The sequence below is a fragment of the Typopeltis vanoorti genome, chromosome 20 (assembly GCF_054136105.1).
Source record: "Typopeltis vanoorti isolate ZY-2024b chromosome 20, IOZ_Tvanoo_1.0, whole genome shotgun sequence".
Taxonomy (NCBI): Eukaryota; Metazoa; Arthropoda; class Arachnida; order Uropygi; family Thelyphonidae; genus Typopeltis; species Typopeltis vanoorti.
In genome coordinates, this window is record NC_143568.1 from 42146335 (window position 1) to 42169695 (window position 23361).

General features: G+C 35.5%; 1 protein-coding gene across 8 annotated transcripts in view; it reads left to right on the forward strand.

The window, feature by feature from the left end:
• Positions 1-23361, forward strand: part of fzr (fizzy and cell division cycle 20 related) — a 218067-nt gene that overhangs the window by 150490 nt on the left and 44216 nt on the right. For all 8 annotated transcript variants that reach the window (XM_090409798.1, XM_090409806.1, XM_090409805.1 and 5 more), the window contains 2 exons: positions 3332-3556; positions 12897-13193. In XM_090409798.1, the coding sequence (XP_090265924.1) occupies positions 3332-3556; positions 12897-13193 (522 nt within the window). The remainder of the gene's footprint in view (positions 1-3331; positions 3557-12896; positions 13194-23361) is intronic.

Below are 23361 nucleotides of genomic sequence, written 5' to 3' on the forward strand. Positions count from 1 at the left end.
TGGGCAAACTAGTGTTTGTATAAAACACTAGTTCGAAGACTCATCTCGGGAAACCCAGTCTATCCACACAATCTGTCATACCTCTCCTTGAACTCATTAACAGAAAAAGCACTCACAACTGACTGGCAACCCATTCCATTCATTCACCACTCTCCAAGCAAAAAATCTAGGCCTCACATCCCTACTGATTACACCTTTATTCAACTTCCAGGGATGACCTATTCTTCTGGTCCCTCTAGCCAAATGCTGAAAAATTTCCCCTGCACATATTCTATAAAATCCTTTAAGCAACTTAAATGTTTCTATCATATCCCCTCTTTTTCTCCTATCAGCCAACTTCTGCAATCCACCACCTTCAACAATCTATCCTCATAAGGCACATTCCACAGGCCACTCGCCTCTGAATCCTCTCCACCTCATCCTAAAGAAACCCAGGAGATCAGACTTGAGCACAGTAATCCAGATGTGGGCATATCAAGGCCTTATAAAGAGGAATTATAACTTCCTTATCTCTACTTGTTAATGTGTTCTTCACTAGTCAAGTAATCTTATGTGCTACCTTAGCAATATGTCCTCTAAATTCTCTGGCTACCACCACTCCTAAATCTCTAGTTTCATTTATTTCCTGGAGTACAGTGCAGTCAATGTGATAAATGGCTTATAATCTATTTATCCCAAAGTGCATTTATCCCAGATGTAAATAACTTTACATTTCTCAACAGTAAACTGATACCCATACTGACAGCCTATTTAAATCATCTTGCAAGCTCTCCACATTGTCTTGATTAACTATTACTCTGTAAGTGGAGGTTTCTGTGGTTTAGAAGTTCATAAGGCATATTCCGGTAATTGGACCACATTTTTTTTTTTATTAAGCTAAAAGCACAATAAAGAAATAAAACCCGACAAGTTTTGTAAGTCGTTTGACTTGCATCTTCAGGGGTAAAAGGTAACTGAAAGTTAAAACAACAAAAAAGAGAAATTAATAGTTCATACTATACAGTTGTAGCCGTCTGACTGTTTATAAAAAATTAAAAAATCAGAATGCAGATTCAAAGCAGTGCTAAGTTTAAACAAAGCTGGATGATGCCCTGTTCTGTTGTTTATGATCATAATCTCCAAGGTCTGACTGAGCTATGTTTTTTTTATCAAAGCTGACCAAACTTGGTGTAGAATTAAGCCTTGGTTTTTATTGCATTGTGTTGGAATTCTAAGCATGTTTGCACTTCTTTAAATTTCCTTATGTAACAGTTTTTTTCTATATAAGATGTTTGTTTTCTGCCAGAGTACATTATGGCCGGTGGAAGTGATATGGAAAGCTAGACCTAATTTGTGTTCTCTTCTGTTTTGTACATCCTTTTGGTGTTAAACACCTGGTTTTTTTAAAGGATGATGTGGAGGTTTTGGGGGATTTGGAAATCTTGAAATTTTTTCCAGTGGCAGAAAGGCTACTTTGATGTTATGTTTGTTTAGTAATTTAGCCATCTTGTCTGTAACATTCTTGATATATGGACGCTTCCATATTTCACTTAGTCCCACCCTTATTTCCCTCTATCACATGCTGCCTTAAGTAATTGTCTCTCAGCAGGTGTATAAATTCTCTTTCCTTTCTGCCATGTGATCTTTCTTCCTTCCAGTCTATATCTCCATAGTTGAAGTCCTCCCCATAATAATCACTCTACCTGTACTCATTGTACTAATTTGGCAATGCATGTCTTCCAGATGATCTGTGGAACTACCTGACCTATAGCAACAACCAACTGTATATTTTGTCTTACTGGTCTTAATCTTGCACCAGATTGTTTCAAATGAACAGCCTTCTCCTGCCTGACTTCTGCTCTTTTTGGTTGCAATTCATCTGCTGTCATCAACAGCACTCCTCTCCTCATCGTGTCATCTCTATCTTCCATGTAAATACTAAACCCTTCACATTCAATCACTGTAACTACATCGTCTGCATTGAAAGAAAAACCATTATCCTTTGCCAACAGTGTATTGGCTTATTCAAGTCATCCTGAAGGATTTATCTCTTAATTACTAAACCTATTGCCTTCCCCATCTTAGCATTAACATCATCAAAATAAATATCACTCATTAGCCTACTTTCAACATTAAGCAACAGTGAACCAAGAACTGTGACACCACTGGTCTCTTACTTAATTTTGAATCTACTCCACCATACATAACGCTGATATCTGTCTGACAATCATCCTCTTTTCCATCCCACCAATCCCACATCTGTCCGCATTCACTTCAGTTTACTCATCAGATTATCATGTGGTATCCTATCATATGCATTAGGTAAGTCCAAGAATATCACTGTAAGCATTGCCACTGTAAGACAGCGCTGTCTCATTTTTGCGATGCGATACAGCCTGCTGTGGTGATTGTGTACACTTTGCTTTACATTGAATATGAAACCGATGATACTCTACTCTAACCAAGGCATTCTGTTAAAATTTCAGGATTTGTGAAATTGTAGGAAAAATTTGAGAAACGCTGCATTAGATGAAAACATTTCCAATATGATAATGACTAGGTAATATAAAAAATACAAGTATTTCTTTTGGAATTGATCAGAAAAATGTAAAAGTTAAAACCCAGTGCATAGCTTATTTTTTATTAAGCCCAGTCATCACAAAGTGATCTAATAACTAAAATTGATTATTTGATTTTCAAACATATAATCACTTTCCTTTTAGCATAATCTTCCTCCTCACAAAAAAGTCATCTGTTTTGATAGTGATATGTCAGTTTATTTTTATATTATATAAATTCCTCAGTCCGTGCGGTTAGCCTAGTGGCTATGCGCTTCGCAACCACATGCCTGGGGAAGGAGTGTCCTAAGTTCGATTCCCGTCGGTGACGTGAGGAGATTGAAGGATCTTCCTCAGCCATAGCCAAGTTAGCCAGTCTTGGGCGTGGACAGCAGGGTTTTTTCCCCAGTTTATTCTGGGGTTTTTCATCCCGCAAAGCAGGCAAACTGGCCTTGAGAACTCAACACTACAGGCCATAGGATACACCGGGGCATAAGGCTTGACCACCTTATCCTGTAAACGGAGTGAGGTCCGATGATCAATGGACCCTCGACACCGCAAGGTAAAAGAGGGTATAAGGAAGATGACATGACATGATGATGACATAAATTCCTCAATCTGCATGTTAATTCATCAAAATTTTATCAGTTGGCATAGTGCAAGTTCAGGCAATAAGACATTTTCGGACATCCTGGATAAATCTTTAGTTATTAGAATTTTTGTTAATTTGGACCTTATTTTAAGTCATAGGATTGTAATGTGCTGTTCACTTTATTTTATTAACTTTGTTTCAGGGACATTTAGTTGCTGTTGGAACTCACAAAGGATATGTACAAGTTTGGGATGTAACTGCAAATAAACGGATATCAGTTTTAGAGGGCCACTCCGCCCGTGTTGGAGCTCTAGCATGGAATGCAGATATTTTATCTTCAGGAAGCAGGGATCGATTAATACTTCAGAGGGATGTTCGTATTCCTCCTCTAGTTTCAGAACGGAGATTAGTAGGTCACAGACAAGAGGCAAGTATTTATCTTCACAGCCTCATCTAATTTATTACTTCTCCCTTCAATTTTTTTCCCCTTTCAAACAGCAGTTATAAATTTCATTTTCAGATTTTTTTTAAATGCATTCATACAGTGAAATTTTGTTTTCTCTGTTACAAATCAATTCTGTTTTCAGTTATGCAGATTAGAGAGTTAGAGCATTTGATTTTAATTCAGCAAAATTCCATTTCTCAGTATGTTTTTACTTAACATCTAAAACTATAGTGTGTCACAATTAAAATTGAACTGTCTAATTTATATGTATTTTGTGTGTGTGTATATTTATTTATTTTTATTATTATTTTTTTTTTTTTTCTCAAGAAAAATCGGCAATTTTTCTCGAGTCTTTTCTCAATCAGATGTAAGGAATGAAAACTCTTTATTACTTTAGTCTGTTTAGTACATGCCAGGATTATGCGGCAGAATGGGATTAGAGAAAAGCTATTTTTGGATGAGTGTTTTTGAGAGTCAGTTGGGATAGAATTTGTAGTTCTTCATTATTCTTCTTTTCTTAAAATGTAAATAGCACATTTTTTATGCATATAAATAATGACCATTTTTGTGAAGGGTGATGTAAAGGAGACAAATTGAGGTAACAAATATGGGTTGGCTTGCAGTATACATAAACTGTAAAATGGTATCTGCATTTGTTGTTATTAAAACATTTACAAATGGTAATCTTCATTCACTTTCTATTTCCAGAGTGAATTTTATTTTTTTGTGGAGTGAGTTGATTGAGATAAGAAAGTTGTCTAATTCAGCCACGCTATATCAAAATGAAGATATCATTGGTGTATCTCCACCATACGAGGGCAGTCTGAAAAGTTTTCAGCCTCGACCATAGATGGCAACACTATCAGCAAGATTTTTTTTTTCTAAGTTGGTACATCTGTCGTAAGCATCCATGTGAAATTTCAAATCATTTTATCAAGTAGTTTGTTTTATACAGCTGTATGAAGCAAAAATGCTGACCAGCAAGGAATGGTTTTAGTTTTGGGAAGAGAGAAGTCAGAGGAAGCCAAATCTGGGGGAATAGGGTGGATGTTCCAACAATTCATAGTGCAGATCCCTTAATTTTCATATTGTTGCCAAAACATCTTTGTTGGCAGATGCATTGTCCTGATGAAAGATGATTTTTTTTTCTTCAAACCGGGTCTTTCCTCACTCATTTTTTTTTGTCTAGTCTGGTTAAAATATCGGAATAATATTCCAAGTAATATACCTTGAGATGGATAAAATTGAGTATCATATGGTTATAAAATTCTTTGCAAAAGAAGGTTTAAGGCCAAAAGAAATTCATTTGAAGTTCATAAAAGTTTATGGGCACTCTTCTCTTAGTTTTCAACAATTAAGAAATGGGCTGCAAGTTTAAACGTGGCTTTTCCAGCCTTGAAGATGATCCATGTGAAGGATGTCCAAAAAGTGTAACAACATCAGAAATCATAGTTCGAGTGCACGATATTGGATGACTGCCGAGTCGAAGTGTGTGAAATTGCTGAGACTGTAAGCATTTCAAAGAACGGGTAGGATATATTTTGCATGAAGAATTGCAAATGAAAAGAATTTGCGCAAGATGGGTGCCGCGTTTGCTCACAGCAGATCAAAAACACACTTGCATGAAAATCTATGAACAGTGCTTGGATTTAAACAAGAATAAAACTGATTTTGTGCGTCAATTTATTACTATGGATGAGACTTGGATTCACCATTACACACCAGAATCCAAACAGCAATCAAAACAGTGGACAGAAGCTGGCTGTTCAGTGCCAAAAAGACGAAGTTAGTTCCATCAGCAGGAAAGGTCATGGCATCGGTGTTTTGGGATGCTAATGGTATTTTGTTTATTATTATATTGAAAAGGGTAAAACAATAATCAGGGAATAATATTCCAATCTTTTAACCAGACTAGATGAAAAATTCATCTAGTCTGATGAGAAAAGACTTGGTTTGCAGAAGAAAAAAATCATCTTTCTTCAGGAAAATGCAGCTGCCCACAAAGTTTTTGGCAATGGGAAAATTAAGGTATCTGCACTATGAATTGTTGGAACATCCACTCTATTCCTCAGATTTGGCTCCCTCTGACTTCTATCTCTTCCCAAAACTAAATCTTCCTTGCTGGTCAGCAGTTTTCTTCGAATTAAGAGATGATTGCAGCTTTAGAGAGGTAGTTTGCAGATCCTACTGAGAACCATTACAGGGATGGGATAATGGTGCTGGAGCATCGCTGGAATAAATTTATTAGTTGTTTCTGTATTATGCGATCTGTTATGTATTAAACAAATGTATTATTAGTTTTTTCATTGTTAGGCCGAGAACTTTTCAGACCAACCTCGTACTGAAGATTTCGGATTGGTTGACGTTTTTTTTTTTTTTTTTTTCAAAAACTTTCCATGTATAGGTTGACACTTAGCAAGACTGAAGAGCTGTTTGAAAAGTTGACTGTCCCATTTAAAGTAATTACAGGCGACGCAATCTTTGAATAGCTTAGTGACATCAGGAGGAAAGAGTGCATCAGTGAACTTTGTCTACCAGAATGCAGTGTAATGAAATGATAATAGACTGAGGACAACATATGATGTGAAAATGTCAATTTTTGAATAATATGTAAAGAGTTTTTTGATGGAGTCTGAATATTAGGTATGGTTCTTAAGTAGAGCAGAAAGGTCTCTAGATAACAACAGGTAGGTAAGCAAACTTATTCCATCCACTGTCAATTGCAAGCATGTACTAGCCTTCTGAATTTTCAGATGCCATATATATACAGGGTGTTCGGGATAAATTTGACAGTTTCGTAAGGAAAAAGAAAATCTTCTTTGTATCTATTAAATTTAATGAATTGACAAAAAAACATTACAGGCAGAGTTAATTACAATACTATCAACAAGATTTACTCAAAATAACCACCATTAGCATCGATCACAGCTTCAATTCTGCTTCGGAACCTCGAACAAGCTGATGCTACAGTCTCCCTGGGAAGGGCCGCAAAAACTGTTTTAATTTTATCCATTAACTGGGCTTTTGTATTACTGGAAGTGCGATTGGTGTCTTTTTCAACTGCGCCCCATACAAAATAATCCATGGGGTTAAGGTCTGGGGAGTTTGGAGGCCAAACATTTGGACTGGTGAAGTCGTAGAAATTTTCAGACAACCATTTTTGACTTTTCCCAGAGGTGTGGCAAGGGGCCGAATCCTGCTGCCATACATACGGCCTACCATTGGCTACCCTTGTTATCCAGGGCTTGACTACAGTTAGCAACTCCACGAACAAAGCCCGAATTCCAATGCCAGGGTTCTTCAACACCTGTTCCTGCAGATTTGCGAGGAATTCTGCTGTACGAACGCAATCAGATCGTCTGCTAGGGATCTTTCTTCTTGCTACATCCTCGTAGTCACCATTGCAAGTCTCTAGTTCATGCCTGATTGTTTTTACTGTATTCAGGGAGCATTGGGCAGCAGTCGTAATATCCTTATTTTGATGGTGGGCACGAATCATCATGATACAAGTTATTCTCTTCCATGATTCAGGTGGGTTCCAGCTATCCATCCATTCTGACATCTTGTATATGAATGAAGAAGGGTCCAAACTTTTAAATGAAGAGAAGTGTGTGTTAATACATGTAACTTACGGAAAAATATAATTAATTATAAATATGTCAAATTTATCCCGAACACCCTGTATAACCTTGGGGTTAAAGGACATTGATTTTAGCTTGCTCTTTAAAAATGTCTGACAGTACATTTTGCAAACATTCATTGATCTTTTCACAATTAGCTTAAGTAGGATTGTAGTCTGGGGGGGGGGGGTGAGTGGACAGTTCTGAAAGTAGTAGCTAAATCTTTGATTTGTAGTTGCCTTTGTCCACGATTGAAAGAACACGGAAATCATCATGCTCTTGGGCATGATGATCTTTCAGAATTTTGAAAGTGCTCTCCTTTCTGGAGTTGGGATATTGTTTTCTGGAGGGAGAGATGCAGAGAAGAGAACTGCAGAGTGGAATCTAATATCATTAGTAGTATTTTGTAGTAGAGAGGTGAGAGCCTTTTCAATGCTGCAAATAAAATACTTTTGGAATGTTTGGGAGTAATTGCGAAGTTAGAACCTTTTTTTTAAGAATACTGGTTTTACTTTTTGTTATGTGGTGGTTGGAAATGTTCTTTATAACCTTATACATAAAATTCTGGGAGTGGGGGACCTCTGCAGATGCCCTGAGCTTCTGGAACACATACCATACCTAATTACATATGACACTTCTTTTCCTTTCTGTATTTTTATGCATTGTGTCTATTTTTCTCAATATTAACTGTTAATTTTTAGGGAAAGACAATGTATGCTATTAGTTTAATTAAAAAACTTTAATACTTCCAATATTTCAGTAATGTTACATTACCATCTTCAGGGAACAAAAAATAATTATGTGCACGCAGGCCACTAACACACTTACCAAAATATTGGAAGTATTAATTATTTTTTTTTAATTAATATAATAGTATACATTGTCCTTCCCTAAAAATTAACAGTTATGTATCACTAACGTATAAGTTTATCTACAAGAATTTTCTCAGTATTGCATTCCCATCTCTTAATGGCATCTTGATATCTAATCTCTAATGTCCAAATTGGGCTTCACTCTGCTAAACTGATTGAGTAATATGGTCTGTGATAACTGTTTTATGGAATCTTTAGCTTAACGTTAGTGAATCATTTTTGTTATATCTATGTTGATATGTATAACCTGTTCATATCATTTATAGGGTATGTTTTTTTTTTAATATGTTGGGCCCATATACGAGAGATTGGCTGGTCAACCTATAGTACTTTAGTACCGTATATGGGTAGTGGGATGGGAAAGGAGGAACTTGTTAACATTCGATTTGAAAGCTTGTATATTGTATTCCTTGGGAAATACTTCAGGGGGAAGACTGTTTCACAGTACAGAAGTAGCAGGGATGAAGGAGGAGGAAATGAAACTTGTTCTGTGGGTTTCAAGGTGTACTGTGAAGGGATGTTGGGAAGTGGCTTTACGTGTTCCAATGGGTTTAGTACAGAGTGGGGGAATTATTGTTGTTGTTTCAGATGAGCATTTCCATGAAAATATTTGTAGACTATACAAATTGCAGAGACTAAACGTCTATGTGAAAGTGGGGGAGTGAGTCGGTAAGAGATGGATCATTTATCAGTCTAATTGTTCTCCTCTGTATTGAGTCAAGCATTTTGAGGGAGCTTTTAGGAGCCCCACTCCAAATGTGAGAACAGTATTCGATAGATGAGCGGATTTGCGATTTGTATAAGGTTAACAGCTGTTTTGAAGTGAAGTAATGTTTTGAGCGAAAGAGAGAGCCTAGTTTTTTGGAAGCTGAGGATGCAATGGTTGTGGTGTGTTTATGCTAGGAGAGGCCTGATGTCATGGTAATTCCGAGAAGAGAAATTTCATCTTGTCTGGGGATTGGAGTGTTATCAAAAATAATACTGGGGTAAAATGGTTCTTTTTTGTGGGAAATAAGACAGAACTGTGTTTTACTAGCGTTGAAGTTGACGAGGTTATCTGGGCCCCATCGGAGGATGTTGTGGAGATCTGTGTTAAGGGAAGTTGTGGTTGATGTTCTGTAGGTTGAAGTGAGTTGTGTAGGGTAAGGTTTGTCAAATGAAAGGGAGGAGTGCAATGTGCTGTCATCTGCAAAACTGTGTATTGGGTTGGAGGTCAGCTGAAGTAGGTCACTGATGTATAGAAGGAAGAGGGTCGCTGAAATAACTGAACCTTGTGGGACCCCAGCATTAGTTTGATAGTGGGAGGATAGGAGCCATCTACCATTACACACAGTGTGTGTTCAGACAGGAAGCTGGTAATCCATCTGCAAAAGTCCTGAAACAGTCCAAATGATGGAAGTTTGCAAGCAAGTTGATGTATGCAATCGTAGTTCAGACTAGGGTAACTGGGGTATAAAAACTTGAAGTAACTTAGTAAAAAAAAAAACCTTCAATATCTATCTCTGATCCAGAGTATTTTAATAATAAGGAGATACACCTTTTCACTACTTGTATATGGGGAAATATATGATTTTGCATTACTTCAACCATGGTATCCCTTCTGGGGTCTGGCTCTCACTGATGAGACCTCAACAAAGGTCAAAGCTGGTCTGAGTAGTGACCCTTCCCACAATGCATAGCACTATACACTTACACTTCCAAAAGGGGTGTGCTTAATGATGTGAGGTCATTAGCTTCTTTATACAAATAGCCAACTCGTGAAGAAACTTTAAGCCCAAACTTTGTTTGCTTAAATTGTTTGGTTAATATAATATTATACCAAGAATATAATTTTCTGGCATCTTTAATTTATAGTATTACCAAGGGAAAAACTTTCAGCATTTAAATAACTTAGCCATTAATGGAATGAAAATGGCACAAATAAATTAACAGACATTTAATCAATCCTATGTTTCATCTGTCAAGAGACATCATCAGGAAAGTAATATTAAAATTGTAAAAACACACAATTGCACAAAACAATAAGTGCAAAGGATGAGCCTGCGTGAAGTCCTGTGAGGGATGCCCTCTGTGGGTGCTGTTAGCTAGTCTTGGCTGTTGCATGGGAGGCCTAAGAATTAGTTTCCCAAATATTGGAAAGTTTAATACAACCATAATCATTATGATTAGGTTGATTTTTTTTAAAAAATCAGCTGAAGATAAGACCTCTACAGATAGTTATATTTCTTAATGTGTTTCTCCTTTATTTTTAGAAATTCTTTACAGCCAATTTATCTGCTATATTAGAGAGAACAGTTCAAAGTTCAAGATTAAGAACTGACAACAGTTCTGCATGGATGTTTTTTTTTTTTTTCTAGCTGCAGAGTCAGCTGTTTCACGTTGTAAACCTTTCATTTAAAAAGCTCAACAATACTACTGCCATTAGCATCCTTAGTCTCGGCCATAACTTTGCAGTAGTGCCATCAAGTTCCATCTTTAGACATTATGCTGCATATAGAACGTAATATTTACAACTTGCTTTCTACCATCACCAACAATATCAGGGTTGATGTAGTTAACATTCTCTCAAGCTTCACCACCTAGAAAAAATCTCTCATTGCCAACGCCTCTCTCTCTCTGTAAATTACACAAAGACGGTAGCATAGTAATCACTAGAGTCGATTAGGATAATTCTGCCTGTGGTCATTAATGCTAGTGAATATAAACAAAAAATGAATGTTTTGCTCACAGACTGCACTACATATAAACCACTTGATTATGATCCCACCAATTCTCAAATGAAAACGTTAAAGATCTTCTTAAAAATATCACTTCTTGGATTCCTGAAATAGTTTTAAAAAAAAAAAAAACTCAAACCATTTAGTTCTCACCCCCTTCCACCTATACATATACAAATTACCAAAATTCATAAATCCAATAACTGTCTCTTATTAGATGCTACTTTCCTCCTCTTATAAGTTAGTCAAGAATTTAGCTAAATCCTTAACATCACTTACAGGTCATTCTTCATTTTATATTAAAAATTCAATTTTTATTGTTTTTACGGCTATTTTGCCTGCTTTTGTTTAGGAGTGCCCCTTTTTAATGTCATTGGCTTTTTACTCAAGAATTCTTAGGGTATTGCAGATGTATTTTTGAGACAAATATATGTAGCATAATAGAAGAAAATTCGCACATACCTTTTCTTGGATGTTGTTGCCTGTCTTTTTTCTGCAGTGTGCATACTTCTGCTGTTATGGTGTGGAAAGGGGAGTTGGGTGGTGGTGGTGGCGGTGGGGGAGGCTTAGGCAATGTGGGAGAATTAATTTGAAAGAACCCAGGTTTTTTTTATATAATATATACATATATTATTTTTAAGGTTGGGCGGAGCGCTTTTTTTTGTAGGGTGGAAAAAGATGAAAAAGGGGGCTGAAAATAAACTTTTTTAGAGGAAGGGGTAAGGTTTATGGGAAAAAGCGGCCAGGGAGAGGGTTGACGGTGCAAGCCATTTTGACTGTGTGGGTCGTCATCTGAACTCATGGATGCTATGTTGTGTCAGCTTGGTGTTTCTGCCTTTGAAGTGTTTGTGTTATTGCCTATTGGTCGGAGTTGTGACCTAATTTTTATGTTGTGGAGCTTCCAACACTCAGAGATTATGTAGGGTCGGTGGACGTTGATCAAGTTCTCATCACATTTTATGGGCTATCATTTCCGATATTCTAAGCATTGTTTCATTGTCTTGTCTGTCTATTATGATGGCCTTGTTGATTTGCGGGTATGTTTCTGTTCAAGGGCATGAAAAAATAAAAGATGAGAGAAAAATGAATAAGGACAAGTCTAAAATAGATATATATTACATGAAGTAAGGCTTTGTGTTACATCAGGTATACTTCCACATTTACCACTTTCATGTCTATTAGAAATGAACTAAGGCAGATACGTTGAGTTCTTTACAAAATCTGTTGTTCCAGTTAGAAATCTTGACTGGAACTGAGAGAAATAGTAAAACTTGAGCAGGTGAACATCATAGTCATGTAGCTCATTAAACAAGAAAAGTATTATGCAGTAGCAGGTAATATCTGTAAATCATGAACTAGAATGGAGGTGTTAAGACATTTGGAATATACTTTTTACTGTCATATTCAAGAAATCTGTTGAAGCCATTTGCCCAGAAATCAACCAAACCCTTAGTGATAATCAAGGTGAATGATCCAATCTACAAAAGTTAGTGACTTTCCCTTCATTCATGTCAACTTAATATGAAATTCTCGGGGATCATAGATAATGTAAGAAATAACCAGATACTAGATTTGGTTGAAATTCATTTGAACAAGGCGACATGTTGAAATGTTTGCAGAAGCTCTTCCCTAATCCCATTCCCTTAATTTCAATCAGATTAGCTGAATTTCTCAAGAGACTAGCTCAGTAACTTAACGCTGGATTTCAATTTGGTCAAAACTCGATGAGTAGTGGAGCATGTGCAGAACAGAGGAAGAGATGAAAAATTTTTTGTTAATTAGACTTAATGGTTCAAATCAGCTATCATGACCTGTTGAATATCTATTACATAAAAAGGATTGCTTATATTTTGGCCTTAATTAGTCTTGTAATGAGAATAGTTGACTTCTGCATTTATTTTGCTTAATAAACACTGCCATGACTTCATTAACAGAATGAATTACAACCAACTCACTATACCCAACATTGCTATAAAGGAAACTAACTTGCATTAGTTTGGCTCATGAACATCAATGCAGTTTTAATGTTTTTGATTATAATATTATTGGGCATTTAGTATTAATTACATGAATGCTCTTTAGGTGTATTAACTAATAATTCAGTATATTTCAGGTTTGTGGATTAAAGTGGTCACCTGATAATCAACATCTGGCTTCAGGGGGCAATGATAATAAACTTTTTGTATGGAATTTGAGTAGTCTTAGTCCCATCCAAACATACACAGAACATCTAGCAGCAGTAAAAGCTATTGCTTGGTCTCCACATCATCATGGACTCTTAGCAAGCGGCGGAGGAACAGCTGATCGCTGTATTAGGTTTTGGAATACTCTAACAGGCCAACCGATGCAATGTGTTGATACTGGATCTCAAGTCTGCAATTTGGCTTGGTCAAAACATGCATCAGAGCTGGTAAGTAATATTTATCTGGCTATTTTCTCTCTCTCAAAGTTGGGGGAGAATACACATATGTAATACTTGTTGCTTATTTGACTTCCAGTTAACTTGGATTTTATAAAGCATCACACCATAGTGATTTTATAAAGCATCACACAGAACAATCAGCCATTTTTAGATTGGGGAGGGGGGGGGGGGAATAATAGAAATTCACTTTATTCTTCCAATGAATGTTTCAAGTTCTTAAGAGTCAACTTGAAACAGTTTTCTTGTATTTAGTTAATCTTAATTTAATGTACTTAATTTACAATATTTATTTACACGAATGTATTTAATTTACACTAAATGGAAGAAATGTTTGACCTTTTTGTGCAATTTTGACAGACAATAACAGTTATGATTGTGTCTATTATGGAAATTATTGCTCCATAACTTATCAAGTGTTTCTTATTGAAATAAGCAGAGAAACCAAGTTTTTGTGATATTAATTGCACCATGCAAGACCAAATTTTGTTTTTCTATTTCAGGCATCCAGGTAATGGGCATCTTGCATTGTTACCTGGATTTCATTACTAGGTAATGAAAATCATTCTTCATGACCACCACCACCTGTTTTCTCTGTTTTTCCTATCCAACCCCATCCTAAAGACCTTATTGAAAAGAGTTTTGTAGGACAGGATTCAGTGGCAAAGATGATTATGTCAAATGTATTCATATCATCTCTCTTGAGTCTTCTCTAAAAGTGCAGTATAGAAGATCGGTCTAATGTAATGATTATTTCTTAATATCTTTGTTGCAGGCTTCTCTTCCAAATTGGCTTATATACTGTGCTTAATTTGACAATCGCTTAATTTTCATTCTGCTAAAGGTGCACATGTTGTGATTTCTTTTGATTCAATATTTTCACACTGTATTTTCTGAAATAGATAGTATATGTAACATTGTACTTATTGTCATTTGAATGATATTTGAAGGAAAATTCGTTTCTGATGCTAGGGCTAATAAATGGGGGCGGGAGAGAATCCTTTTTGTTTTTTGTGTTGTCGATTGTTTTCCCTCTGTTGTACATGTGTGAATGCTTTTATAAAACAATTTAAGCTAGTGAAGACCTTTTCCTTCGTATCTCGTTAAATATTTCAGGCATAAGGAAATATTAATTTCTGATTAGAAGTCTTTTTACCAAGTTATGAAAATAAAGATTGCATTAGCAGTCCTCTGATTGATATGTTTCTTCTCCACTTTTATTTTACATTTTACAATTGTGTATGTTGCACTTGATGGACATGCACAAACCACTAATTAAATATGGAGCTAACATTTTCTCCATTTGAAAGTATGGAAGTAAAGGAGTTCTGCATGCACTAGGTAATACACTGAACCCAATCTGATAGCAACACATATTTCCTGACCAGCTAGCAAATAATCTTGCTGCTACCTACTTTGCCAGATCATGTCTGGGTGAAGTCAGAGTACAGTAGTATGCAGAGGTTATTAAGGCAATGTGAATAGGAGATGGAGCATGGCATGTGGTGAGTTAGTTCATAATTCTTTTACCCTTGCCATAGATCCACTCTGTAAATTTGTCATGTCATAAACCAAAAAAAAAAAAAGACTATCCATAATTAACACTACAATTGAAAATCAAAAAATATCAAACAAATAATAAAAAAAAATGCAATAATCAACAAAATTGCATTAAAAAAATATCAACCTCCTAGTTTGTTGATTATTAAAAAAAATATCAACAAACTGACTAGTGACCATATTATTCAACATCCACTTTAGCATTCATTTCCTCACCATAAACATTACATACATACATACATAGCTCAGGGCAAAAACATGATGTTAAAAAAGAGAATCATAATGTCATATATTAACAGAATTGAAGAATTTAAAATATTTTTAGTTAAAACTTTGAAGGAAAACACAAATCTAATCCAAGAAGTTGGAAAATTAAAATAACAGTTAAAAGTAAAAGTCTTAATATGTTATAATAAGGAAAAGAAACATATATCATTATAAATTCAGATCTAAGTTCGTAATCCAGGTCACAGCTTCAGGAGCCGCTTGTAGAAAGTCATTCTGATAAGCACGGAAGATGCATTCTGTTACAATATGTTGCATAGTCTGTCGTGGAGCACCACAGTCACATTCTGGAGATGTTTGTCTGTTCCATTTATAGAGAGCATCTCCACATAGGCCATGATTTGTCCGAATTCTATTTATACCCTCCATGTTTTGCGAGGTAGATCTGATCCTGTGATGATTTGATCTCCTTTAAAGATGTTATGCAAATGTTCTTTCGTATTTTCCTTCCATGTTTCTTCCCACTTTGATAAAGGATTAAAATTATTTAGCACTAGTTCTTCTGCTGCTCGTAGTGACGGATGGCGAGATTTCAATCTATTGACTTTAGGAGTTGGGAGATCCTGATGAATAGGTAGGTTCGGATTACCAGCAATTTTTTGGAATTCACGGACTAAAGAATTCAATCTACATAGTTCTGTAGGAATAATGCCTGCTAAAAGAGGTAACCAATATGTTGGGGTCGATCTAATAGAGCCTGTAATTAATCTTAAGGTATTGTTCAATTGAGAATTGACTCCTTGCGTGAGGGCTATTTAGCCGCACAGGAGCACAATATTCAGCACTTGAGAATACCAAAGCAATGGCTGTTGTCCAAAGAGTAGCGGCTCTAGAACCCCAGGTAGTGCCACAGAGTCTCTGTAGGATATTATTACGTGTCCTTAGTTTATTTGCCAAATTTGAAAGATGTTGCCGGAAAGTGAGAGAACAGTCAAGTGTGACTCCCAAGGCTTATAGTTATACTTAGGGAATGTATTATATGGAAGTATAGTGTTGTTCAATTCAATTTTTAGTTTCACATTTGCCAAGTTATTATTTAGATGAAAACAAGATATTACCGTTTTGTTCCTATTTAAACAGTCTCTCCATCTTTTTAAAATATTCATCCAGAATAGTTAAGTCAGCTTTTAGAATTTCTTCTGTGCGACTTATGCATTTATGCTGTGTAGTTATTGCTATATCGTCGGCATAACAAAATTTCCTTGACATAGTGACGGGAAGATCAGATATATACAGATTGAATAATAACGGAGATAAAACAGATCCCTGTGGCAGTCCATTTTTTAACTTCCTTTCGCTGCTAGTTTTATTACCTATAGTCACTATAAATCTTCTATCTCTTAGCATATTGTTAATAATATGGACTATTGTTTTACATGGGATAATTTTATATAATTTATATAGAAGGCCTTGTCTCCAAATGGTGTCGAAGGCTGTTGACAAATCAATAAATGCTGCCGATGTTTTTAAACCTTTTTGAAAACCATCTTCTATGTGAGTTACCAAAGAGAGAACCTGGTCACAACACCCACGATTTGGTCTGAAGCCAGGTTATTCTATTGAGACATTTTTTAAAATTGTGGAGCTTATTCTATTATAAATAAGTCTTTCAAAGAGTTTATAACAACTAAGGAGAGTTATAGGTCAGTAACTTTCCGGTTTATGATTAGGCTTACCAGGCTTTAAAATTGACAGTACTTTTGCTTTTTTAAAAATAGTGGGACGTTTACCAATTGTAAGAATGTCAGTATAGAACTTTGTTAACCATAATCTTGCATTTCTTCCCAGATTAATCAAAAATTCTGGATGAATGTTATCAAAACCAGGAGCCTTACCAGGCTTTAATTCCTCTAAGGCTGCTTCAACTTCTTGCTGCGTAAAAGGGGTGTGGAAAATTTGAAGTTATAGGGGAAGACTTGCTAAATTCTTTTAATTTTCTCTTTATATATCTTGTATGCTTTTTATTGTTTGGGATACGTGATATATTAACAATATGTATAGCTAGTTGATCTGGGGTGATACTTGGTTGTTCTTTAATCAAAGGAGCACTACCACCTAGTTTCCTGAGAAGGGCTCCAAGCTTTACGGCTGGAATGAATAAAGTCTATACTTTCAACTGTATTAACCCATTTTTTCCTTCGGGATATATCCAAGTTTTCTAGGAGTTCTTCTGCTGTTTTTGGGTCATTGTTTATCTGATATTCATTATAAAGTAATTCACATTCTTCGCTCCAACCATGTATATAGTTATGTCTAATACCTCTAGGAATACTTTTCTTGGCAGCAAGCAGGACTACACCTATAAATCGATGAAAATTACTACTTATTGGAGATATCCAGCGAATACATTTGTCGAGTTCATTTGCATATTTATTCCAGTCAGCCTTTTTAAAATTCCAGCGTGGGATAGGCTTTGATCTTACAAATGGAATGGAAATGCCAATGTCAATTAATACCGGTCTATGTTGACTATGAGGAAAGTCAGTTAAGACCCTTCTCAGATTTTGCATAGGGTGACCTGAATTATTTTTGCTCACAAGACATAAATCAGGGTTATAGTCTCTTTTCCAGGCTGCAGATCTAAAAGTGCGTTTGTCTTTGGCATCAAAGATTAAGTGAAGATTTAGTTTGATCCAATCAACAAGTTTTTTGCCACATTCGTTGTTTCGAGCATAATTCCACTGTTCATGGTGACTATTAAAGTCCTCAATATAGATTACGGGATGTTCAGCAATAGGAATAATTTTTTCCAGCCAAGGTGATCCAGGTGGCTTATAAATATTCGTAATTGTAATATCTTGAACTTTTATCACTACTGTATGTATGTTTTCTACAATATTTTGAGATAGAAGAAAAACTTCTTTAAGATGATTTTGCACATATGTTGCTATTCCATATACTTCATGATAAGTTGCAACAATAGCAGTGTAACCTGGAATGCGACCTCTTTTAAGGAGCTGTTCAGGATCAGCAGCAGCACGTGTTTCCTGGACATAATCACATCAACGTTGTTGGTTAACAATTTCGATAAATAATCGCATTTGGCTTTGATAATAGATTCAATATTTAATTGACAAATACGTAGTGTAGGGCCAATGTTTCTAAATTCTGGTTTCTGGAAGTCACTATATTCAATAAATTCAGTAGAAATCATGAAATTGGCCAGGAGATCCTTAGGATGGACTGGCTGCCTATCGCTGTTGCGCATTTAGCACCACCCAGGGGACACGTATAGCTTTAGGATCACTAAAGGGGGGATACCATAAACATTGATAATGTTCATCACCACTTAATTGCATTAAAACCTGATTCATTATTTTTCCAGCTTTAACTTCAGCTGTCATCCTCAACAACCTCTCTCAACTATTCAAACTGCATTCTGCATGATTCCTTCTAAGAAGGGCATCTTATCCATACTTATCAGATCTAGTCTGACATTAAATTCAGTAGATTATTAATCCTTGAGTCCACCTCTTTAATTTACTCATTCAAAATTTAATTGCCTTACTTGGTCGCTTTTTCAATATGTTTTTCAAAAAAATTGCCGTATTTTTCCATGTATAAGATGAACCCTACTTTTTTGAACCCAAAATTAAGAAATCAATATTTTAAACATAAAACAGAACACATTTGATATTTTTTTAAATATTCAAAATATATTTAATAATTAGGTAACATTTTTAAGATGCATTTTCTGGCTAACTTGGTTCGTGTTCTCATGGCCACCCCTTCTCTCTCTTCATGAAGTTGAAGAACCATTTTGCCTTTCCTATGAAATCAACAATGTTCATTTCTCTTGCAAACCTTTTTGCGTCATATTGAATAAGTTTGGTTGACATACATATCCCATTCTGGCGCTGCTCCATAATCCAAGTCTTAAACCTTCGCTCCATTTTTGTCCATTTTGCTGGTTTTCCTCTTAAGGCCCTCTCTTCTTTTCTGGCATCTTGAGTAGCTGTTCTTCCTGTTTTCTCCACTGTCTAATCATACACTCAGTGGGAGGAGGTCCAAACTGTCTCGCTGAAGCTTTATTTCCATGTTCTTTTGTGTAATTGATGACTTTTAACTCGAATTTTGAAGAATATGACAACGTTTTTTATTTTTGGACATTTTTATGGGCTAGTGCTTAAAATATTGTTAATGCATTAACTTACCCTGCCAACAAGTTGCAGACGTATGAATGCTTTCAGAGTTCTGATTGGTTTATTCAGAATCGGCCGTTAATGACGTCAGTCGACAGAGTTAACAAAGGCTAGTGATTAGCAGAAGCCTGTTCACGGAGACAAGGTACCGGCAGTTTGTCACAGCAACCGCGGGTCTCTCAACTGGTCCCCCCCCCGTGTATAAGACGACCCCCAGTTTTTGTTCTAAAAATTTTAGAAAAAGTATCGTCTTATATGTGGAAAGATACGGTAAATATAGAAACTTAAATTTAGGTGAAATAAATTGAATAGCTGTAAAAATTTTGCATAAGTATCATAGCCATCTTCAATACAATAACGATGGAAAACAAGATAAAATATGAAAGAATCAGTTTAAAAAAAATCACTAGAGCATAAGACAACAATAAATTGAAGTTTCCATCTTTAATTTTTTACTATCTTTGTCACTTTTATTTGTTACATTCCTAATTCTGATAACTACCCTGACCTCTTTGATTATTTATCTTTGGAGGTTGATTTGTACAGTTTTAATTACCCAAACAATGTGGTCATATTCTTTGGAAACCAAGTGTTCATAATTTAAACTGGCTTTGCTTCTTTAATCTCACTGATCAAGATGGAAGAGCTGTTGAAGCATTTACTATTAGTAATGTCATGTTAGATGCTTAATGGATTGTATACAGCACTCAGAAAGGATTAAAACAGAATTTAATACTTTCTATATTTCGTCTCAGTCACTGAGACATCTTCAGGGGTTACAAAAAAACTAATGTAACATCCACACAGTACTAAGCCCAACTGCATGGGTGACTCTAGTCCTATAATATATAATAGGACTTTTAGAGTCGCCCACGTGGTTGGGCTTAGTATTGTGTAGTATTTGTGTAAATGTTACATTAGTTTTTTTTGTAATCCTTGAAGATGTCTCAGTGAGTGAGACGAAATATAGGAAGTATTAAATTCTGTTATAATCCTTTGAGTGCTGTATACAATCCATTAAGCCTATACACACAGACTATTAGTATTGATCTAACACAAATTGCTATTTGCCATTCATAATACACGTGATTCTCCGAGCACCCTTGGCCTATTCTTAATCAGCATAATCCTTCCAAATATTGTGTAGATACCTAGTCCTCTTCCTAACTGTAACTATAACCTTGTCTAGATTTCAATCATAGGCTAGTAGCTACTCATGTTTTTACAAGTTTCAAGCCTATTCTCTGAAACATCCTTTACTTTTTTTTAATTTCTAGCCATTCAAGAAACATGTTATTATTTTTTTCATTGTTAGAATTTTACTGTGTAATTTTTATTATTAATATTAGAAGAATATGTGGTGTAAATATATAATATAGAGGCAAAAAAAAAAATATTATTCTTAATAATTTTAATTGAAATCCATTGTAGAAAATGAACAATATACACAAGACTTAGTGCTGAATTTTGTAAAATTATAAGTTGGAATGTCACTTGAGATGATTATTGTATATGTCTAAATATTTTAGAAATAAAAAAAAACAAAAAAACTATTATATGGACACTTCCATATAATAGTTTTATATGGAGGTGCCCATATAGTAATCTCAGGAGAACCAATCTATCGTACCTCTTCTTGAAACCACTCACAGACAAAGCACTCACAACCGACTCTGGCAACCCATTCCACTCATTCACAAGTCCTCGCATCCATACTAACCACACATTTATTCAACTTCCAGGGATGACTCCTTGTTGTCTTTCTCTAGCCAAGTGCTGAAATTTCCCCTGCATTTATCCTATAAAACCCTTTAAGAACTTAAATGTTTCTATCATATTCCCTCTTTTTCTCCTATCAACCAACCTGCAATCCACATACCTTCAATCTGTCCTCATATGGAACATTCTACAGGCCACTCACCATCTCCACAACTTATCCCCCAGAAACCCAGGGGACCAGATTTGAGTACAGTAATTCAGATGTGTACATATCAAGGCCTTATGAAGAGGAATGACTACTTGTTAATGTGTTCTTCGATAGCCAAGTAATCTCATGGGCAGCTACCTTAGCAACATGTCCTCTAAACTTTAACTCTGTCTATCACTACCCCTAAATCTCTAGCTTCATCTGTTTCCTGGAGTACAGTACCATCAATGTGATATATGGCTTGTAATCTATTTATTCCAAAATGCGTAACTTTACATTTCTCGACATTAAACTGATACCCATTAATTTTTGCCCATACTTAGCAATATTTACATTAACTGAACTTTTAACAATATTTACATTATATTAACTGACAGCCTATTTAAATCATCCCTCAAGCTCTCCACATTGCCTTGATTAACTGTTACTTTACCTAATTTCGCAACATCAACAACAACTGAAAATTTCCTTTCAGGTTATTTCCTATATCATTTATGTTCAAATTAAAAAGCAATGGTCCCAGCACTGAACCTTGCAGCACACCACTAGTCACCTGTTTTTACCTTGATTCTGAAAGATATCAAATTTATTCTTTCTTAATGACTTTCCTATGCATGACATCTTGTTGCAAGCTTTTTAAACTTAAGTGTGTACTTGATACCTAAAACAGTAATTAGTTTCAAGTGAACATGATATCCATGTTTAGTTTAGAAGTGATAAAAATATTCAGTCTTGAATTTTTAAATGAGAGATATCTTCTAATATATGAGAAATATATATGTTGTGCAGATTCCTATCACAGAAGTGAATCCACCGACATTGTTAATTAGTACCTTGATGCAACCTATAGACATAATATATATGTGATGTGTTTACTTTCATCGAGTTATCAGTTTGTTGCATGTGATTTGATACCAGTTTGTAAACACCTTGCATTTGAAAAATATATTAACAGTGCCAAGTTTTATATCTTCTTCTCTTCTAAGTCAGGTTGAGTCTTCTCTATTCCTTGCTGTTCGAAAAAGTTCCTTATGTTCTGCATCCCGAGATATTCTTTATTAATTTCAGCCAGGTAATTCTTGGTCTTCCGGGTCTTCTTTTTTTCAGTTGGAAAAGTATTGATTAGGACGTCAGGAAGTCTGTCTGCATCCATGCATACAGGGTGGCCAAACCATCTCAGTTGTTGTTTTCTAATTTTTTGTGATGTGATTCTATGTGATTTCATTCTATGTGATGAGCTGAGTTGAAATGGAGGTAACGTCCAGTATTTGTAGGTTTTCTGTATCATACAAAAGAACTAATGAATTACCTCAACCAAATCAATAGTTTCCACAATACCATCAAATTCACATTAGAAATGGAAAAAGATAAAAAACTGCCATTCCTTGACATTTTAATAAAGAAACAATCCAATAATAGTATCAACCTATCTGTATACAGAAAACCTACAAATACTGGACGTTACCTCCATTTCAACTCAGCTCATCACATAGCTCAGAAACTTAGCATTATCCATAGTCTCAAGAAAAGAGCTATACAGTATACGACAGACAAGGATGACCTACTAACGGAATTAACCACAATATTCAGAGAACTTTCTTTAAATGGTTACCCTAAAAGACTCTATAACAAGATTCTATTTACTGATATACCACATCGACAACGTGATGACGTCCAATACATCAGTACAATTACAATTCCTTTTGTCAACAACCTTTCCAAAAAATTAGCTAACCTTTTAAAACCATACAAGATCAGAGTGGCATTCAAACCAATCAATACTATTCGGAAATTTTTAAGATCACCGAAAGATCCTCACCCATTCTACAAATACTCTGGAGTATATAATATTCCTTGCTCATGTGGTATTAGTTACGTAGGTCAGACATCTAGAAGCTTCGAAACGAGAAAGAAAGAACACATAGGATATGTCAGAAATAACAGACAAGACATTTCAGGCCTTTCATGCCACTTTGGCTCTACTAACCATCACATTGAGTGGGATAAGAGCCTTATGCCATACATAGAAGATAACTACCATTCAAGAACCTTTAAAGAAGCAGCTACAGTCGTTAGTAAAACTGAAAACCTAAACAAGAATCAAGGTCTAATTTTACCAGAAATTTGGAAAACTTTTATCAGATCATTAAATATCAAAGAAATGAACTTTCATAACAATTACGTCATGAGTCATCATGAATAAATCACGTTAACGAGACACGCACATTGTCACGCACAATACCAA